General features: G+C 47.0%; 1 protein-coding gene across 4 annotated transcripts in view; it reads right to left on the bottom strand.

Annotated features, from left to right (window-relative positions):
- ZFYVE27 (zinc finger FYVE-type containing 27) overlaps positions 1–18,605 on the bottom strand; it is a 145,503-nt gene that overhangs the window by 32,375 nt on the left and 94,523 nt on the right. For 2 of the 4 annotated variants that reach the window (XM_082267481.1, XM_082267479.1), the window contains exons 10-11: positions 18,278–18,298; positions 15,089–15,233 (exon numbers count right to left, since the gene is read on the bottom strand). In XM_082267481.1, coding sequence (XP_082123607.1) covers positions 15,089–15,233; positions 18,278–18,298 — 166 coding nt within the window. The remainder of the gene's footprint in view (positions 1–15,088; positions 15,234–18,277; positions 18,299–18,605) is intronic. The other 2 variants (XM_082267480.1, XM_082267482.1) reach the window with 1 other exon arrangement.

Raw genomic sequence — 18,605 nt, 5'->3', positions numbered from 1 at the left:
TGACGCATGCCTCGGCTACAGAAGCAAGAGGTAAGGGGAGAAATATGGGAAGGGGAGTTGTAACGATTCCCTTTAAAGTGACACTAAATAGTCCTATTCTCCAAAAATAATTCATACACATCCACAACTCATTGGCCCTGTAATCTATTTTTAATTAAATTGTTTCTTACTGTGTTTTCTTGCTTCATTATATTATCTTTTGTGAGCTCCTGAACCTCCTATTTTCCCCCATCACTTTGGAACGAGGAGTTCACTTTAGGTAGTCATGTGCACTGCCCTATGCACACTACAAATCCCATAGCCCCATAGGTCCAAAGTCACATACCCCTGTACGTCCATAGCCCCAAATTTCATAGTCCCATTGTTCCATAGTCTCTTAGCCCCATACATCCATAGCCCCACAGGTCCGCAGTCCTGTAGCCCCACAGGTCCGCAGTCCTGTAGCCCCACAGGCCCGTAGCACCACAGGTCCGCAGTCCCGTAGCACCACAGGTCCGCAGTCCCGTAGCACCACAGGTCCGCAGTCCCGTAGCACCACAGGTCCGCAGTCCCGTAGCACCACAGGTCCGCAGTCCCGTAGCACCACAGGTCCGCAGTCCCGTAGCACCACAGGTCCGCAGTCCCGTAGCACCACAGGTCCGCAGTCCTGTAGCACCACAGGTTCGCAGTTCTGTAGCACCATAGGTTCACAGTCCTGTAGCACCATAGGTTCGCAGTCTGATAGTCTGTAGCCCTTTAACCCCATACATCCATAGTCCCATAGATCCTTAGTCTCATAGCTCCACTGTTCCAAAGTCCTGCAGCCCCATACATCCATAGCCCTGTATAGCCCCAAAGGTCCCCAGACATGTAGCCCCATGGGTCCACAGTCCTGTAGCCCATTTCAGGAGTATGCAACAGAGGGTGGCTACATTCCTACATATAGTGGGAACAAGGAGAACAAATGTAGACACCCTCTAAAAGAAAGTCAGATAGCAGCTAAAAAAAAAAAAGAAGGATTTGGAGCTAGGAGCAACAGAAAGGACATTTTTTTTAGTCAAGAATACATACTTGAACAGACTTTTTTTTAAAAACTGGAGTTTAGTGTCACTTTATGGGCCATTACCTCCCAGATGTGTCCCCTGAAGGAGCATTAGTTTGGCCAAATTCTAAAAAAATGCCCTTTTATAGATACATCTGGTACCAAAAAATCATTCTACCTGTTTACCTAGAAAGCGCTAGTTGGTACAAAACAAAAACACAATGTTCATCATCCATGGATAAAGAGAACATGCTTGCTACGCAAATCATTGTATAAATCTAACAAAAAAATAAAAATTACAAAGATGAATTCTCTTTTTATAAAATAGGAAATGGAAAATATTGTTTTTGGGATATAATACACTTTTTGGAGAAGTTCATCAGGTTTTAATTTTCCTAAAATTTATACTTTTAAACTACAAATGCTTCTGAGTCCAAAACCCAACGTGACGCATTCCAGAGAGGAATCACTCGCAATTTATGTCTCCAGTCCACAAAGTAAAATCTTCAGTTATTACATTAAATTTCCAAAACTTACAAAAAAAAAAAAAAAGTGTTAGTTCCAAAAGCAACTGCCATCAGCTGGGAGAGCACGAAACTTTCATCATTATAATATTTTATTTTACATGTTTTTGCGCTGTGGTGGGTCTTATAGGGTAAAATAATACGCTGTACACGCCAATGCTCCAAATCTCAGGGCTTGGACAAACTAGAAGAGGACAGAGGAAGGAGAGGGATGGATTTCTCTTCTGTTCTAGTAGTAAAATGAAAAGAAAACAACTTTCTTGGGAAAAATGTATCAGTTTGAAAACGTTTTAAATCCCACGTTGGAAACATCGATGTTGTTGCAATGACTATTGCACTAAATGAAATAAACAAAGAGCTGCCACCCTGTGTGATGAAATGAGTGGAATCCATATACACAAGTAATGTATGAATATACATGAATGCCGAGGAAATGTTTTACAGAATGCAGCCATGAAGAATAAAAAAACTTCCTTATCAGACATCGCGTGTTTTAGGATGTGTGTCCGTATCGCTACGGAGCATGAATGCCGGAACAGACGTTTTTCACATCAAATATTTACAGTATTAAAATAAATGGAAAGAAATTAACCCTGATACTTTATAACAGTGATCTCCAAACTGTGGCCCTGGAGGCCCTATTCCTCCCACTGACACCGATTGAGCACCATTCTTCCCATTAACACCAATTATGGGGCACTATTCCTCCCACTGACACCAATGATGGGGCACTATTCCTCCCACTGACACCAATGATGGGGCACTATTCCTCCCACTGACACCAATGATGGGGCACTATTCCTCCCACTGACACCAATGATGGGGCACTATTCCTCCCACTGACACCAATGATGGGGCACTATTCCTCCCACTGACACCAATGATGGGGCACTATTCCTCCTACTGACACCAATGATGGGGCACTATTCCTCCCACTGACACCAATGATGGGGCACTATTCCTCCCACTGACACCAATGATGGGGCACTATTCCTCCCACTGACACCAATGATGGGGCACTATTCCTCCCACTGACACCAATGATGGGGCACTATTCCTCCCACTGATACCAATGATGGGGCACTATTCCTCCCACTGACACCAACGATGGGGCACTATTCCTCCCACTGACACCAATGATGGGGCACTATTCCTCCCACTGACACCAATGATAGGGCACTATTCCTCCCACTGACACCAATGATGGGACACTATTCCTCCCACTGATACCAATGATGGGGCACTATTCCTCCCACTGACACCAATGATGGGGCACTATTCCTCCCACTGATACCAATGATGGGGCACTATTCCTCCCACTGACACCAATGATGGGACACTATTCCACCCACTGACACCAATGATGGGACACTATTCCTACCACTGACACCAATGGTGGGGCACTATTCCTCCCACTGACACCAATGATGGGGCACTATTCCTCCCACTGATAGGACACTATTCCTCCCACTGACACCAATGATGGGACATTATTCCTCCCACTGACACCAATGATGGGGCACTATTCCTCCCACTGATACCAATGATGGGGCACTATTCCTTCCACTGATACCAATGATGGGGCACTATTCCTCCCACTGATACCAATGATGGGGCACTATTCCTCCCACAGATACCAATGATGGGGCACTATTCCTCCCACTGATACCAATGATGGGGCACTATTCCTCCCACTGACACCAATGATGAGGCACTATTCCTCCCACTGACAACAACGATGGGGCACTATTCCTACCACTGACACCAATGGTGGGGCACTATTCCTCCCACTGACACCAACGATGGGGCACTATTCCTACCACTGACACCAATGGTGGGGCACCATTCCTCCCACTGATAGGACACTATTCCTCCCACTGACACCAATGATGGGACACTATTCCTCCCACTGACACCAATGATGGGGCACTATTCCTTCCACTGACACCAATGATGGGGCACTATTCCTCCCACTGACACCAATGATGGGGCACTATTCCTTCCACTGACACCAATGATGGGGCACTATTCGTTCTGCTGATACCAGCGTTCAGGTATTCTTCCTCCTCCTGACCAGAGGAGCTATATAATTATTTACTCCCATTGACCCCCAAGCCTGAGACACTGTCTGATGCTGGGTCATGTTCTCCTCCCATTGGCAACAGTCTGCCCCCCCCCCCCCCAAAGTTGGAAGGACGGTGGGACTGGTCCTTTGTTTATAAAGTTTGGAGATATTAGATGTACTGATAGTTTCCTTACAGGAAAAAAAGTAAAATCCAGAGCTGGTCATTTTCTGGACTTTCACTACTGAAGAAAATAAAAAAATCTCCCCACACAGGTTCAACAGTTTAGTAGTTACAGATCTTGTGTCCAAAAAGATTGCAAGTAAAAGCACAAAAAACACCTAAAATGAAGTAAATACATAAATGCTTACTTGGGGTATATTTCCTTTCCATTAATGTTCTTTATTCACTTGCAATGTGCCTCTGAACATGACAGAATATTTGACTATTCTAGGGCGAGTCATTTCCCTAGCACAACCCCTACCCCTCAAACATCAGAAGTCTACCCTCCCCTGGGACTAAATACTGCCTGTGCTGGCCAGTCCCTCCATTCCTGCCTTCACCTCCCTACATTTTTTGAGGGGTCCAAGATTTTTAATGATAAAATGGGTTCATAGCAGAATAACCACACTCTCTTCATTGGGACTTGTAAGTATCGATCAATGACGTCACCCACTTCCACTCTGAAGGATAGCTAGTCCTGAAAGTAGCTGTTCTAGAGCAGAGATCTTTAAACTTTTCAGTAGGGGGGGGGGGGGCACATCACAAATTTTACACATTTGTGGGCCAAAAAAAATCAATTTATAGAAGAATGAATGTGCCTCCCCACACATCTATATTTCCATCAGAGTCTCCTCACATCTGTGTTCCCATCAGAGTCTCCCCCACCTATATGCCCCCATCAGAGTCTTTCCTCACATCTGTGTTCCCATCAAAGTCTCCCCCACATCTGTGTCCCCATCAGTCTCCCCCACATCTGTGTCCCCATTAGATACTCCCCCCACATCTGTGTCCCCATCAGTCTCCCCCCACATCTATGTCCCCATCAGAGTCTTCCCCTCATCTGTGTCCCCATCAGAGCCTTCCCTCACATCTGTGTCCCCATCAGAGCCTTCCCTCACATCTGTGTCCCCATCAGAGACTTCCCTCACATCTGTTTCCCATCAGTCTCCCCCACATCTGTTTCCCCAAGGTCTCCCACACATATATGCCCCCATCAGAGCCTTTCCTCACATCTGTGTCTCAATCAAAGTCTCCCTCACATCAGTGTCCCTATCAGAGTCTCCTTGCACATCTGCATCCCCCACCAGAGCCTCCTTGCACATCTGCGTCCCCCACCAGAGCCTTCCTCATATCTGTGACCCCATATCCTGGTCCCCCATCAAAGTCTCCCCCACATCTGTGTCCTCAACAGAGTCTCCCCCACATATGTGTCCCCCATCAGGGTCTTCCCCATATCTGTGTCCATCAGGCCCTCCCCAAAATCTATGTCCCCATCAGAGTCTCCCCCACATCTGTTTCCCATCAGTCTCCCCCATATCTATCTCCCCCACATCTGTTTTCCCAAGGTCTCCAACACATATATGCCCCCATCAGAGCCTTTCCTCACATCTGTGTCCCCATCAAAGTATCCCCCACATCAGTGTCCCCATCAGGGTCTCCTAGCACATCTGCGTCCCCATCAGAGCCTCCTTGCACATCTGCGTCCCCATCAGAGCCTCCTTGCACATCTGCGTCCCCATCAGAGCCTCCTTGCACATCTGCTTCCCCATCAGAGTCTTCCTCATATCTGTGACCCCATATCCTTGTCCCCCATCAGAGTCTCCCCCACATCAGTGTCTCCCCCACATCTGTGTCCCCCATCAGTGTCTCTCCCACATCAGTGTCTCCCCCACATCTGTGTCCCCCATCAGTGTCTCTCCCACATCAGTGTCTCCCCCATCAGTGTCTCCCCCACATCTGTGTCCCCACCAGGGTCTTCCCCATATCTGTGTCCCCATCAGGCTCTCCCCCAAATCTATGTCCCCATAACAGTCTCCCCCGTAGCACACTTATGTCCAGCACATTGGCCCCATTTGCCTCTTACATTGCTGTCACAATACCAACACAATACAGCTCTCCTGCAGCTCCTGGCTCCCACCCACTGCTACACAAGCAGGCTGAAGTCGGAAGGATCACTAATACAAACAGCGGGTGGGAGCCGGGAGGTGCTGCACTGATGACGTCATTGATTGCTAGGATGCCAACGATCCTAGCAACCAATTCACAGCACAGTGTGGCAAAGCGAGAGGGAGTGCAGCTTTGCCTGCCAGGTCTTGCTGCCGAGAACAGCGGGGGTTTAGAAAAGCAAGCAGACTGGCAGTGCGGTGTCTGCAGTGTCAGAGAACTGCGGGCCCAGAGAAAACATAAGCGGGCTGGATGTGGCCCTCGGGCCCGAGTTTGGAGACCCCGACCTAGAGTGTAGAAGTAGGTGACAGTATTGAACATGCGCAAGCCCTGGTGAAGGAGGAAGGGTGTCTAACCCCCCCCCAATGTGTTGGCTTTGTACACTGTGGATCAATATTATTATTTAAAACCTATTAATGTTATAAATTACAGTATCTCACAAAAGTAAGTACACCCCTCACATTTTTGTAAATATTTTATTCTATCTGAAGGGAACTCTTGAGGCGTCAGCATACCAAGACATTTTGGACAATTTCATGCTCCCAACTTTATGGGAACAGTTTGGGGGTGGCCCCTTCCGGTTCCAACATGACTACGCACCAGTGCACAAAGCAAGAGCCATAAAGACATGGATGAGCGAGTTTGGGGAGGAGGAACTTGACTGGCCTGCATAGAGCCCTGACCTCAACCAGATGGAGCACCTTTGGGAAGAATTGTCAAACATTCCCATAGACACACTCCTAAACCTTGTGATCAGCCTTCCCAAAAGAGCTGTAGCTGTTATAGCTGCAAAGGTTGGGCCAGCTCATTATTGAACCCTACAGACTAAGACCTTATATAATTCTCCTTTAAGGGGGTGTGTGCTATGCCCAGCTACCTTTGCTAATAGGTGTCCCTCGTTCCTATATCAAAACGTTGGGAGGTATGCAATTGGAGGTTGCCACCTCATGTGATTCTGGCAGCCATCTTAGGTCAGGCAGAGCCTATTTTTAAAGCCCTGGCTCCCAGGTTTGGCATGCATTTCCAAGTTGGTAGAGTAGGGACAGGCACCTTGTCTGGTAGCGACAGAACTAGCAGCAGGGAAAGGTTCCTAGAGTTGTGACGTAGGGCTCACAACTTCTCTGGACACCTGACTGTTGTACACATGACGGCCAGGCACCATTCTACCCCTCTCTACAGACGCTGACAGTTCAGCTGCAATCTGTTCTCTGCACACTGTTGGAACAGGGAGTGTTCCCGGTTGGGCTGCCTTCCCACCGGGTCATTTGCGATGGGTCTCTGCATTATCTCAATACAAGTTCTTTCATTGTACTGGGACTGAGTGTGTTATTCCTCACCCCACCTATTTACTTTTATTCAAATGCTTATTCCAGCAGGCATGGTGAACTGGCAGTGTAACTGATAATGATGGAATCACCTTATGCCCATAGTTAGGAAGAGTATTCCTGGCTTTAAGCAGAGATTCAGAAGGTCATGTAGGACCATCCACAGGAGTTCCATGATTCATCGTCATTTGTCAGAATAATCTGGAGTCATCCTTCCCTGCAGAAGCCTCGGGATTCTGTATCTCTACATACTGCCGCTGTTGTGCTCCAGGATGACTCCTACCCGGTCTGGGCAAGCATTCGACTAGAATGTAGAAAATAAAATGCTAAAGCCATATCGTGGCAATATACCATGGAGGGAGGATGTATAATTTATCCTTCTGCCAGGAGGAGGGAAGATCTCCAGATGGTATCAGTGTGTGCCGAGCTACAGAATGAAAGTGATTCCCTTCTAGGTCAGGGAACATATCAATCCTAAATTATTTGTGGCTTGAATTATTGCCATCTGACAATCACCATCTCTACACAACCAAGGGACCAAGTCAAGTCATTTATGTGCAAAATGTTTCCAGTATGTATTGCTGCTGCACTACACTCATAGATTTCACCCTTTTGCCGATATATTTTCATACATTTTTTTTTTGACCAGTACTTTTGTGGAGGCATCTGAAAGACCCAAACCCCTCCTCTGCACTTAAAAGCATTTAAAACGCCAAGTTTGGCTGTTTTGAATGCTGTCATTTTTTTTTAATCTGGCGCCAGTACCCGGAAGTGATGTCATGACATCACTTCCGGGTTTTTACATGGAGACCCTGGTCGCCAGTCCTTAGAAGGGATGTGTTGGAGCTGGAGAAAGTCCAGAGAAGGGCAACTAAACTAATTAGGGGATTGGAGGACCTTGATTATGAAGAGCCTCTGCAATCGCTTAATTTATTCTCCCTGGAGAAGAGACGCCTGAGGGGGGACATGATAGCAATTTTTAAATATCGCAATGGGGATCTCAGCTTAGAAAAAAAGCTGTTCAGTCGAAGGGATTGCATGAGGACTCGGGGGCATACAATGCGATTAGAGGAGAAGCGTTTTAACCTCAGGCAACGTGGGGGGTTCTTTACTGTTAGGGCTACAAGATTGTGGAATTCTCTACCACAAGAGGTGGTTTCTGCGGGTAGTATGGTGGCTTTCAAAAGACTATTGGACATGCATCTCAAGGATCAGAACATTCAGGGGTATGTGAGATGATTACAGCCACACACACCTACACAGGTTGAACTGGATGGACTATTGTCTTTATTCAACCTCACCTACTATGTAACTCGATCAGAGCCGAATTCGGCTTTGATCGGGTCTTTGGCGGCCGTGCAGGCTGGGTCTCCCAGTGAGACGGGAGACCCAGGCCAGCCACAAAGGGCGGCGGAAGGGGTGGGATGTCCCCGCCATCTCCTTGTAATGACAGCCTGAGTGGCTTCTCAGCCGCATCGGTTGTCATTACAAGACAGCCGACCGTCGGCTATGAACGCCGGTCCCGGAGTGATGCCTATAGCTGCAGGCATCAGTCCGGTACAAGCACTTTCCGAAATATCGGCAATATCGGTCACCTTGGTGGCGGATTCCGATATATCGGGAAAAGTGCAGATCGGCGCTCGATATATCGGCTTTGCTGATAATCAGTCGATCCCTAGTACTAACTGGTATTTCAGCATTTCTCTTCTCCCTGCGTTTTTCTCCATCAGCTAACATGACACCAGTGCTGAGGAGAGGGGCAAACAAGGACATCTTCAGGTGCCCAAAGTCCTCCTTAACCTACTGTATGACGTCATCAGTGGTTAGCTGGCCCAGCTGCACAATAAAAATGTTTGACTTTGTGCAACAAAAAGACAGGCTTGATCCATTCACAAAAATTTGAAAAACCCCAGTTCTGCCTGTCCAGGCGGACTTTACTGGCAATGCATTGAGATCAAAATTGTAAAAAAAATTGTAGCCTTTATTCACATAATTTTTAAAAATAGGAATAGTCTATAATCCTTGGGAAATATAATGATATCCAGAGCAAGTGTACATAACCATACATCACAAATAATACAGTATAAAAACTACATGCAGCAGGAAACTAGAACAAAGGGCACCCTCTCCTGGTAAGCAGGTTTGGGTGATCCTACATCCCCCACGATAACACCATGGGATGACACAGTTCCAGTAGAAGAAGATATTACAGCCAGTAGCTAGACGCGTTTTGCAAACCTTAGCTTTATCGAGACCAAGCTGTAAGTCTGTCTTTGTTTACATTTGTCATTTGAGACCTTGTAACAGAGCTATATCCGTGAATCGAGATCCAGGTATAGTGAATGCAGGGTCCTGGGGAGACCAGATATAGTGAATGCAGGGTCCTGGGGAGACCAGATATAGTGACTGCAGGGTCCTGGGGAGACCAGGTATAGTGAATGCAGGGTCCTGGGGAGACCAGATATAGTGAATGCAGGGTCCTGGGGAGACCAGATATAGTGAATGCAGGGTCCTGGGGAGACCAGATATAGTGAATGCAGGGTCCTGGGTTTAGTAACACTTTAACCTCTTGCCGACCGCCACACGTACATTTACTGCAAGGCGGCGGATCCTCTGCGCAGAATCACGTACCTATACGTGATTCTACACTTCCGGGTTGGGGAGCGCATGTGAACCACCGGCGACCCGCTCCCGCTTTACACTGTTTTCATTTGCGGGCGCGATTTATGTATGCGTTTTCTTTTGTGCGCAATCTCACGGGGACGGGGGCACTTTAAAAAAATTATTTTTTTTTCCTATTTATTTTATTACGTTTTTTATTTTTAACATCCCTTGTAACAGTAAAAGCCTAAAAGACCCCAAACCCCTCCACTGCACTTCAAAGTATTCAAAACCTTGAAATCAGCATTTTTGAATATTGACATTTTTTTTTTAAATCGGCACCAATGGCAGCTGAGTAAACCGGAAGTGATGTTTTGTGACGTCGCTTCCGGGTTACTTGATCGGAGACTCGATAAAAAAATCCAGCTCTGTTCGGGTCTCCAACCAGCCGGTGGACATGCTGGCTGGTTGCTTGGGTTTCCTGCCGGAATGGGAGACCCAGGCAGAGCCACGGAAGGTGGCGGGGGGGGGGGGGGTAGAGGGGGAAATCCCGTCCTGCTCAGTGGGATAATGGCAGAGCGGCTGCTGAGCGGCATCGGCTGGTATCTTCTGAAAGCCGATCGCCGACTCTAAAAAACCATACCAGGTTGATGCCTGAAGCTGGTACAACCACTTCTGCAAGCCGACGTACAGGTATAGGTACGTCGGTTTGCGGGAAGTACTTTACCTACAATACGACAGAGTAAAAAAAATAAAAAAATTAAAAAAAAGACTTTTCCGTGAATTATTTGGCATGCACGCTTCAATAGCAGAAAGTAACATATCCCAGGAGACGCCTGCTTTGTGTGTCCCATGTAACATGTCTTACAAGTCTTCTTCCTCCACACAAAGGGGAATTTGCAGCAGAGCCCTCCAGAGAATAAAAAAAAAAAACAAAACAACAAAAACCAGTTCTAGACAAATCTTTTATGTCTCAGACTTGGGCAAAGCCAATAAATCAATACGGAACGTACTGAGATGACAATCCGCCAGCGGTTAGACACAATTGCAGCTTGTACCGCAATGTTTTCCAACAATACAAAAATGCCAAAAGTAACACTTTGTTTTCAACATATTACAAGGTTAGAATTGAGGTATAAAATATAATAAATCAGACATCTGTTTAAAAAGTTAATCTGTAGCTAACTGACTTTTCACAGAATGAGGCTTCTAAATCTACAAAAATCGGATCTGCAATACTGTTTACCCACTTTACCGCTGTTCACTGAGCTGCTACTGCGGCAAAGTGGCTCGATAACGTCTGACGACGTAGACCTACGTCACCAGACATTCCCCTCTCTCAGCGGCGCGCGCGCGCCGCCGGAGGCTCGCTCCCGCTGTATTCAGTCACAGCGGGAGTCGGGCCAGGGGAGGAGCGGCGGTGATCACCGCTGCTCTTCCCCGATCGTCGGGGATCGAGTGAGGAGATCTAAGTGACAGACAGGGTCAGATTGCAGGGTTCAGCGTAGCTGAACCTGCGATCTGTCCCTGTGTCACTCAGTCACCTCCCCCCACACACGTCAGTAAGCACCAGGCATACATTAACCCCTTCCTCTCCAATAAAATTAACCCCTTCCCTGCCAGTGTCATTTTTACAGTAACAGTGCATATATATAGCACTGATTACTGTAGTAATGTCACTGGTACTCCCAAAAGTGTCAGTCAGGGGTCCGATCTGTCCGCCGCAATGTTGCAGTCCAGCAAAAAAAAAAAAAAAAAAAAAAAATCGCAGGTCGCCGCCATTACTCGTTAAAAAAAAAAAAAAAAAACACCAAAAAGGACATAAATCTTTCCCTTAGTTAGTAAACGCAATAACTTTTGCGCAAACCAATCAAAATACGCTTAATGGGGTTTTTTTTACCACAAATATGTAGCAGAAAACAAATTGGCCTAAAATGATAAAAAAATTTTGATTTTTAAATTTTTTGGGGGGGGGAATTTCATATAAAAAAAATGGGAAAAACATTGCTATTTTTTCAAAATTTACGCTCTTTTTTTGTTTATAGCGCAAAAAGTAAAAATCACACAGGTGATCAAATACCACCAATAGAAAGCTCTGTTTGTGGGAAAAAAGGATGTAATTTTCGTTTGGGTACAGCGTTGCACGACCGCGCAATTGTCAGTTAAAGTTGCACAGTGCCGAATCGCAAAAGGTGGCCCAAGACAGCAAAATCCTCCGGTGGTAAAGTGGTTATGGCAGCACAGTGGCTAAGTGGTTAGCATGTCCGCCTGGCAGCACTGGAGTCATTGGTTCCAATCCCAACCACGACACTACCTGCATGGAGTTTGCATGTGCCTGTGTGGGTTTCCTCCGGGTTTCTACCACACTCCAAAGACATGCTGGTAAATTATTTGGCCCTAGTATGTGTAGGTATGAATATGAGTTAGGGACCTTAGGTTGTAAACCCCTTGAGGGCAGGGACTGGGAATGTACAATGTATAACTGCAGCTAAAAAAAAATAGAATATCAGCCTGTGGCACAGCTGTTATGGAAGCCCAGGTTGCTTTGATAGCAGCCTTCAGCTGGTCTGGATTGTTGGTGTCTCTCATCTTCCTCTTGACAATACCCCACAGATTCTCTATGGGGTTTAGGTCAGGTGAGTTTGCTGCCCAATCAAGCACAGTGATACCGTGATCATGTGACCAGGTTTTGGTAATTTTGGCAGTGTGGGCGGTGCCAAGTCCTGCTGGAAAATGAAATCAGCATCTCCATAAAGCTGGTCAGCAGAGGGAAGCATGAAGTGCTCTAGAATTTCCTGCTAGAGGGCTGCGCTGACTTTTGACTTGATAAACACAGTGGACCAACACCAGCAGATGACTTGGCGCCCCAAATCCTCACTGACTGTGGGGACTTCACACTGGACCTCATGCAACTTGGATTCTGTGCCTCTCCACTCTTCAATGCGGCATGGCATGGAGGCGATCAGCCTGTGGCACAGCTGAGGTGTTATGGAAGCCCAGGTTGCTTTGATAGCAGCCTTCAGCTGGTCTGCATTGTTGGGACTGGGGTCTCTCATCTTCCTCTTGACAATACCCCACAGATACTCTATGGGGTTTAGGTCTGGCGAGTTTGCTGGCCAATCAAGCACAGTGATACCATGATCATGTGACCAGGTATTGGTAGGTTTGGCAGTGTGGGCGGTGCAAAGTCCTGCTGGAAAATGAAAGCAGCATCTCCATAAAGCTGGTCAGCAGAGGGAAGCATGAAGTGCTCTAGAATTTCCTGGTAGAGCAGTGGTTCTCAACTCCAGTCCTCAGGACCCACTAACAGGCCAGATTTTAAGTATTACCTTGGGCAGATGCAGACTAGAATACTGCAATCACTGAGCAGCAAATTATATCACCTGGTATGTATTTCAGTTATCGTTGCAAACCTGGCCTGTTAGTGGGTCCTGAGGACCGGAGTTGAGAACCACTGTGCTAGACGGCTGCGCTGACTTCAGACTTGATAGAACACAGTGGACCAACACCAGCAGATGACATGGCTCCCCAAATCATCACTGACTGTGGAAACTTCACACTGGAGATCATGCAACTTGGATTCTGTGCCTCTCCACTCTTCCTCCAGATTTTGGGACTTCCAAATGAAATACAAAATTTTCCACAGTCAGTGATGATTTGGGGAGCCATATCATCTGCTGGTGTTGGTCCACTGTGTTTTATCAAGTCCAAAGTCAGCGCAGCCCTCTAGCTGTAAATTCTAGAGCACTTCATGCTTCCCTCTGCTGATCAGCTTTATGGAGATGCTGATTTCATTTTCCAGCAGGACTTGGCACCTCCCCACACTGCCAAACCTACCAATACCTGGTCACATGATCATGGTACTGTGCTCGATTGAATAGTTACAGAAAGCAAGAAAATGCACCACCAGGTGGCGGCCAACTGGGTGCATCTAAACCATGTAAATGTGCCACATCCTAACATCTAGATTAGAGAATGGGATTGGGAAAACATGGACTTTACTGGCGCAGGTATATAAAATATAGCATTTATTGTTAACAGATTAAAATATAAAACAAGTAAATGGCAAACAATTGCCAACACATACAAATAATCAACAAAAAGAGAAAGAAAAAAGGGGAAAAAAAAAATACAGAAGACAGGTAATTCCAAACTACCACATTATACAATGAACACATAAATATACATAGACCCTGTGACAAACCATATTATAAATATTCCCCAAAGGGAGGCATAGAAATAACACTTCCCCTCCCGGGGATCTGTAGATAGAATTGTCACAGATGTCAAAGGTGGACAGAGTGTGAGCAAGGCTGACATGTTTCGCAGATATGCTTCATCTGGAGCTCTGGTTCATCACTCTGTAAAGGTGCTTACAAAAAGGTATCGTATATACTCGAGTATAAGCCGAGATTTTCAGCATGTTTTTTCATGCTGAAAATGCCCCCCTCGGCTTATACTCGAGTAACTGTCTTTTTTTTAAAAGGGCGCCGCCCGGCGCCGATGTGTCGCCGCGCATGTGCCGCATGCCCGGGAATAGCCGATTGTGTAGGGCTTTCCCGAGCATCGGCGGCGCATTCGCGGTGACGTATTGGCACCGGGTGGCGCGATTTTTAAATTGAAGGCTCCTCACCGAAAGGTAAGGGAGACTCCTCCACAGCCCCTGCATTTCCTCATGCAGTGCTGCGGGCATGGTACAGGACATTCTCCTGTACCATGCCCGCAGCACTGCATCTCCTGTGCCATGCCTGTACCTACTGTGCCATGCCTATACCTACTGTGCCATGCCTGTACCTACTGTGCCATGCCTGTACCATCACCTGTGCCATGCCTGTACCATCACCTGTGCCATGCCTATACCATGACCTTCGCCATCTCCTGTACCATGCCCGCAGCCCCTATTTTGTGTCTCGTGGTGGTCCAGTAGCTGCTGCATTTCCCACCCTAGGCTTATACTCAAATCAATAAGTTTTCCCACTTTTTTGTGGTAAAATTAGGGCTCTCGGCTTATATTCGGGTCGACTTATACTCGAGTATATACGGTAAGTCGAGCAGGTTGATCGGAGGAGCCAGCAAAGTTAAGTCGAGATATAATTGTTTAAGTGTCTACAGAACCATTGATCCTCATCCAAATGGGGTTTGCGATTAAATATCGTAAGTGATTGGCCATGTACGGCCTCTGAGAGACCGCCAACATGGTGGTATCTCCCCATCCTTGGGGGGCGATTGAAACGTTGAGCCTCTTGTTTGGGGCCCCTAATTATGCGGTTTGACCCATCTCTACCTGACTACCAGAGACATAATCTAAACTTAATTGGTTTTTGAGCGGTCTCTCACTGAGCACATGTTACTTTTTATTCGGTTATATAAGAACTCAGAAGAACTCACCCAGGTTATTGGAAGGATATCTCTTCCTTATCTGCTCTTTCAGTTTGGAGACTTTGCTTTTGATGGCGTCATTCCTGCTCAAGAAGCCATTATCTTGGAGGTTGAGTTCATACTCAGAGGGACACTGGGACACGTCGTCGTCCTCCTGATATAGACATTAGAGGGAAGAATGGAACATTAATGATACAGAACCAACATTCTTTCCAGTTTCTATTGAAGTCGCTTTTGGCAGGATGTCGGAGAATGGCAATGAAGGTACCTCAGCCAATGGTGGGCAATACGTCACATTCACAGATGAAGAGGTGCAAAAATAAAAGACAAAGTTCTATGTTCTATGTAAAAATCTAGATATTTTTTCCATTGCATTGAGGATAAACATGACGGATGCATTGGTTTACCATCCCATTATTTATTGTGAAGGCAGTCAACTCTCGCTGTGTATCTACACAAAGATCAGCTCCAACCAGTGAAGCTTCATGTATGCATTGAAGAGGAACCCCCCCCCTATCTACCTACAATTTAATTCCCAGTCCAAGTCTCTGGGATATCATGGACTATGGTAGACTATGCTTGTCGGTCGGGGGGGGGGGGGGGGGGGGAGTTTCTGACACTTGCTGGTTTATGGCATTTTTAGCATAAGTCTATATTCTTTTCTTCTTCTTTTACCTTCTTTCTTAACCAGCATCATCATCTCCTCCATAGAGACCCATCTCCACATACTGGGGCCGATTTACTAAAACTGGAGGTTAGAAGCTGATTGGCTACTCTCGGCTACTCTGCATAGCTGGACCAGATTTTGCACGCTCCAATCTTGGCAAATCAACACGAGGGCTGCTGATATGGCAGTAAAGCCAGCCCTCCTGTACTGGGCCTGGACCCAATCAGTTCCAAAGGGGGGCCTGGGCACCTGGACCCAATCAGTTCCAAAGGGGGGCCTGGGCACCTGGACCCAATCAGTTCCAAAGGGGGGCCTGGGCACCTGGACCCAATCAGTTCCAAAGGGGGGCCTGGGCACCTGGACCCAATCAGTTCCAAAGGGGGCCTGGGCACCTGGACCCAATCAGTTCCAAAGGGGGGCCTGGGCACCTGGACCCAATCAGTTCCAAAGGGGGGCCTGGGCACCTGGACCCAATCAGTTCCAAAGGGGGGCCTGGGCACCTGGACCCAATCAGTTCCAAAGGGGGGCCTGGGCACCTGGACCCAATCAGTTCCAAAGGGGGGCCTGGGCACCTGCTGAGCAGGAAGGCCGGTTGTACTGTCTTATTCTAAACTCTGATCCTCTGCTGCCTACACCTTTAGCACTGCCAGCTTCTTCTACTCCTCTCTCCCTCCGGCTGCACTGCAGGGGGGATTGGTCCTAGCACATGTGCCCCTTTCCGTTTGCTTTCTGGGCCCACCATGTGCCCCTTTCCCCCACAGCGCTGCTGGCTTCCCTCTGCTCTCCCACCGGCAGTTGCTGCAGGCACACAGGGGAATGTTTTAGGATGGAAAGCGGGGGAAGGGGCCTGTTAATATGTCATTTACTGACCCCTTCATTTTCTGAATGAACGCAGTGAGCAATTGGTACCAATCACTCCTGTGTCCCTTCATCACTGAAGCATAGGAAACTGTGTTTATTATGCTTCGGTTTGTGAACAAGCAGGAAGCCTCAGAGTGCTTCCTACTCATTCATCCGTGCAGCTGAGGCTGCAGAAAAAGGGCCTAAAAGATCTATGTCCTGAGTCACTTTCGGCTGGAGGGGGCAGGGGGGCTGTCAGGTAGGCTGTATGGGGCCCCACAATTTATAACAGCAGCTCTGATAAAGCCCATTGTGTCCAAAATAGTTGCAATGTTTATTTCCTTGAATAAAGAGGATTTTTATTGCAGCCCATGCAGCATTCAAAAGTTCCATGCAATATCAAAGTCCCAAAGCTCTGGTGGTCTTGTGATCATCCATTCTGATAGTTCATGTCTTGCTGCCAGAGGTAATTACTGGGAAGGCCATAACAAAGGCTAAGCAAACTTTCTTCTAGAACCTTCTCTATCCCTTGTGTAGTTATGACAAATATTTCCACTGTCTGTATTGTGAGAATTTAACCTTAAACCAGTGTGGCCATTTGCTTGCCTTTATCTGGCTCTTGGGACACTATTCCTCCCACTGATACTAACCATAGGGCACTATTCCCACTGACACCAATGATGGGGCACTCTTCCTCCCACTGACACCAATGATGGGGCACTCTTCCTCCCACTGACACCAATGATGGGGCACTCTTCCTCCCACTGACACCAATGATGGGGCACTCTTCCTCCCACTGACACCAATGATGGGGCACTCTTCCTCCCACTGACACCCATGATGGGGCACTCTTCCTCCCACTGACACCAATGATGGGGCACTCTTCCTCCCACTGACACCAATGATGGGGCAAGCTTCCTCCCACTGACACCCATGATGGGGCACTCTTCCTCCCACTGACACCAACGATGGGGCACTCTTCCTCCCACTGACACCAACGATTGGGCACTATTCCCCAACACTGATACCAATGATGGGGCACTATTCCTCCCACTGACACCAATGATGGGGCACTATTCCTCCCACTGACACCAATGATGGGGCACTATCCCCCCACTGACACCAATGATGGGGCACTATTCCCCCCCCACTGATACCAATGATGGGGCACTATTCCCCCACACTGATACCAATGATGGGGCACTATTCCTCCCACTGGCACCAACTATAGGGCACTATTTTCTCCTCCCGCTGACCACAGTCACTGTGTAATTTTTTTATTCCCACTGACAATTAATGATGGGGTATTTTCTACTCCACTGGCCACAGTCTGATCAGCCTAAAATCTGAAGGACAGTAATCTGGCCCTATGTTTAGCCTTAAACTGACCAGTTTATATGGATTCTCTTTCCAACTTTTTTCTTATATCCAATGCCATAAACTAGCCCAATCAAACAACTTACCCAATATTTGTTAACTCCATAAAATTAAATTCCAATAGTTGGACATCTACGGTAATATGTGTTGATGGCAGTAGAGCATGCAGGGAATTATGGCTGGGAAAGTAGCAGGGCCAGAACTATGAAAAGCCAAAAATAAAAAATAAGCTGGGCATATGGAAGCACAATTTTTTTTTTTGGGGAATAAGCCATTTCTGATTCCTTCTCCTGCCTCACCTGGCCTGCAATCACCATGGTCATCAGTTGTTGCTCCTTTCCCAAGCAGCGTAGACAAAGAGAATACGGTTAGGAACTAAATTTGGATAGGTTATAAAAGGGACACTCATGAGTAGACTGCCATCACAGGTGTGGCATACGTCTGATATCGTACTGATCTTGGGGCATTTGAAGCCAAAGCTTTTTCACTGACTATGAATGCCCAGGCTGAAGGACCATTTCCTCCTTCCATTGCAGATGGAATGTTTGGTGAAAGAGACTTTCCAGCATGCTGTGATATATTTGCATCTCATGCTATACAAGTTGTTCTGTATTCCCTGGCATGGGATGGACCAATGAATCT

This window comes from Pelophylax lessonae, assembly GCF_965119305.1.
Source record: "Pelophylax lessonae genome assembly, chromosome: 9".
In the NCBI taxonomy this organism is placed as follows: domain Eukaryota; kingdom Metazoa; phylum Chordata; class Amphibia; order Anura; family Ranidae; genus Pelophylax; species Pelophylax lessonae.
Note: the sequence above shows the minus strand (reverse complement) of the source record. Positions and strands in the feature narration are given on the sequence as shown.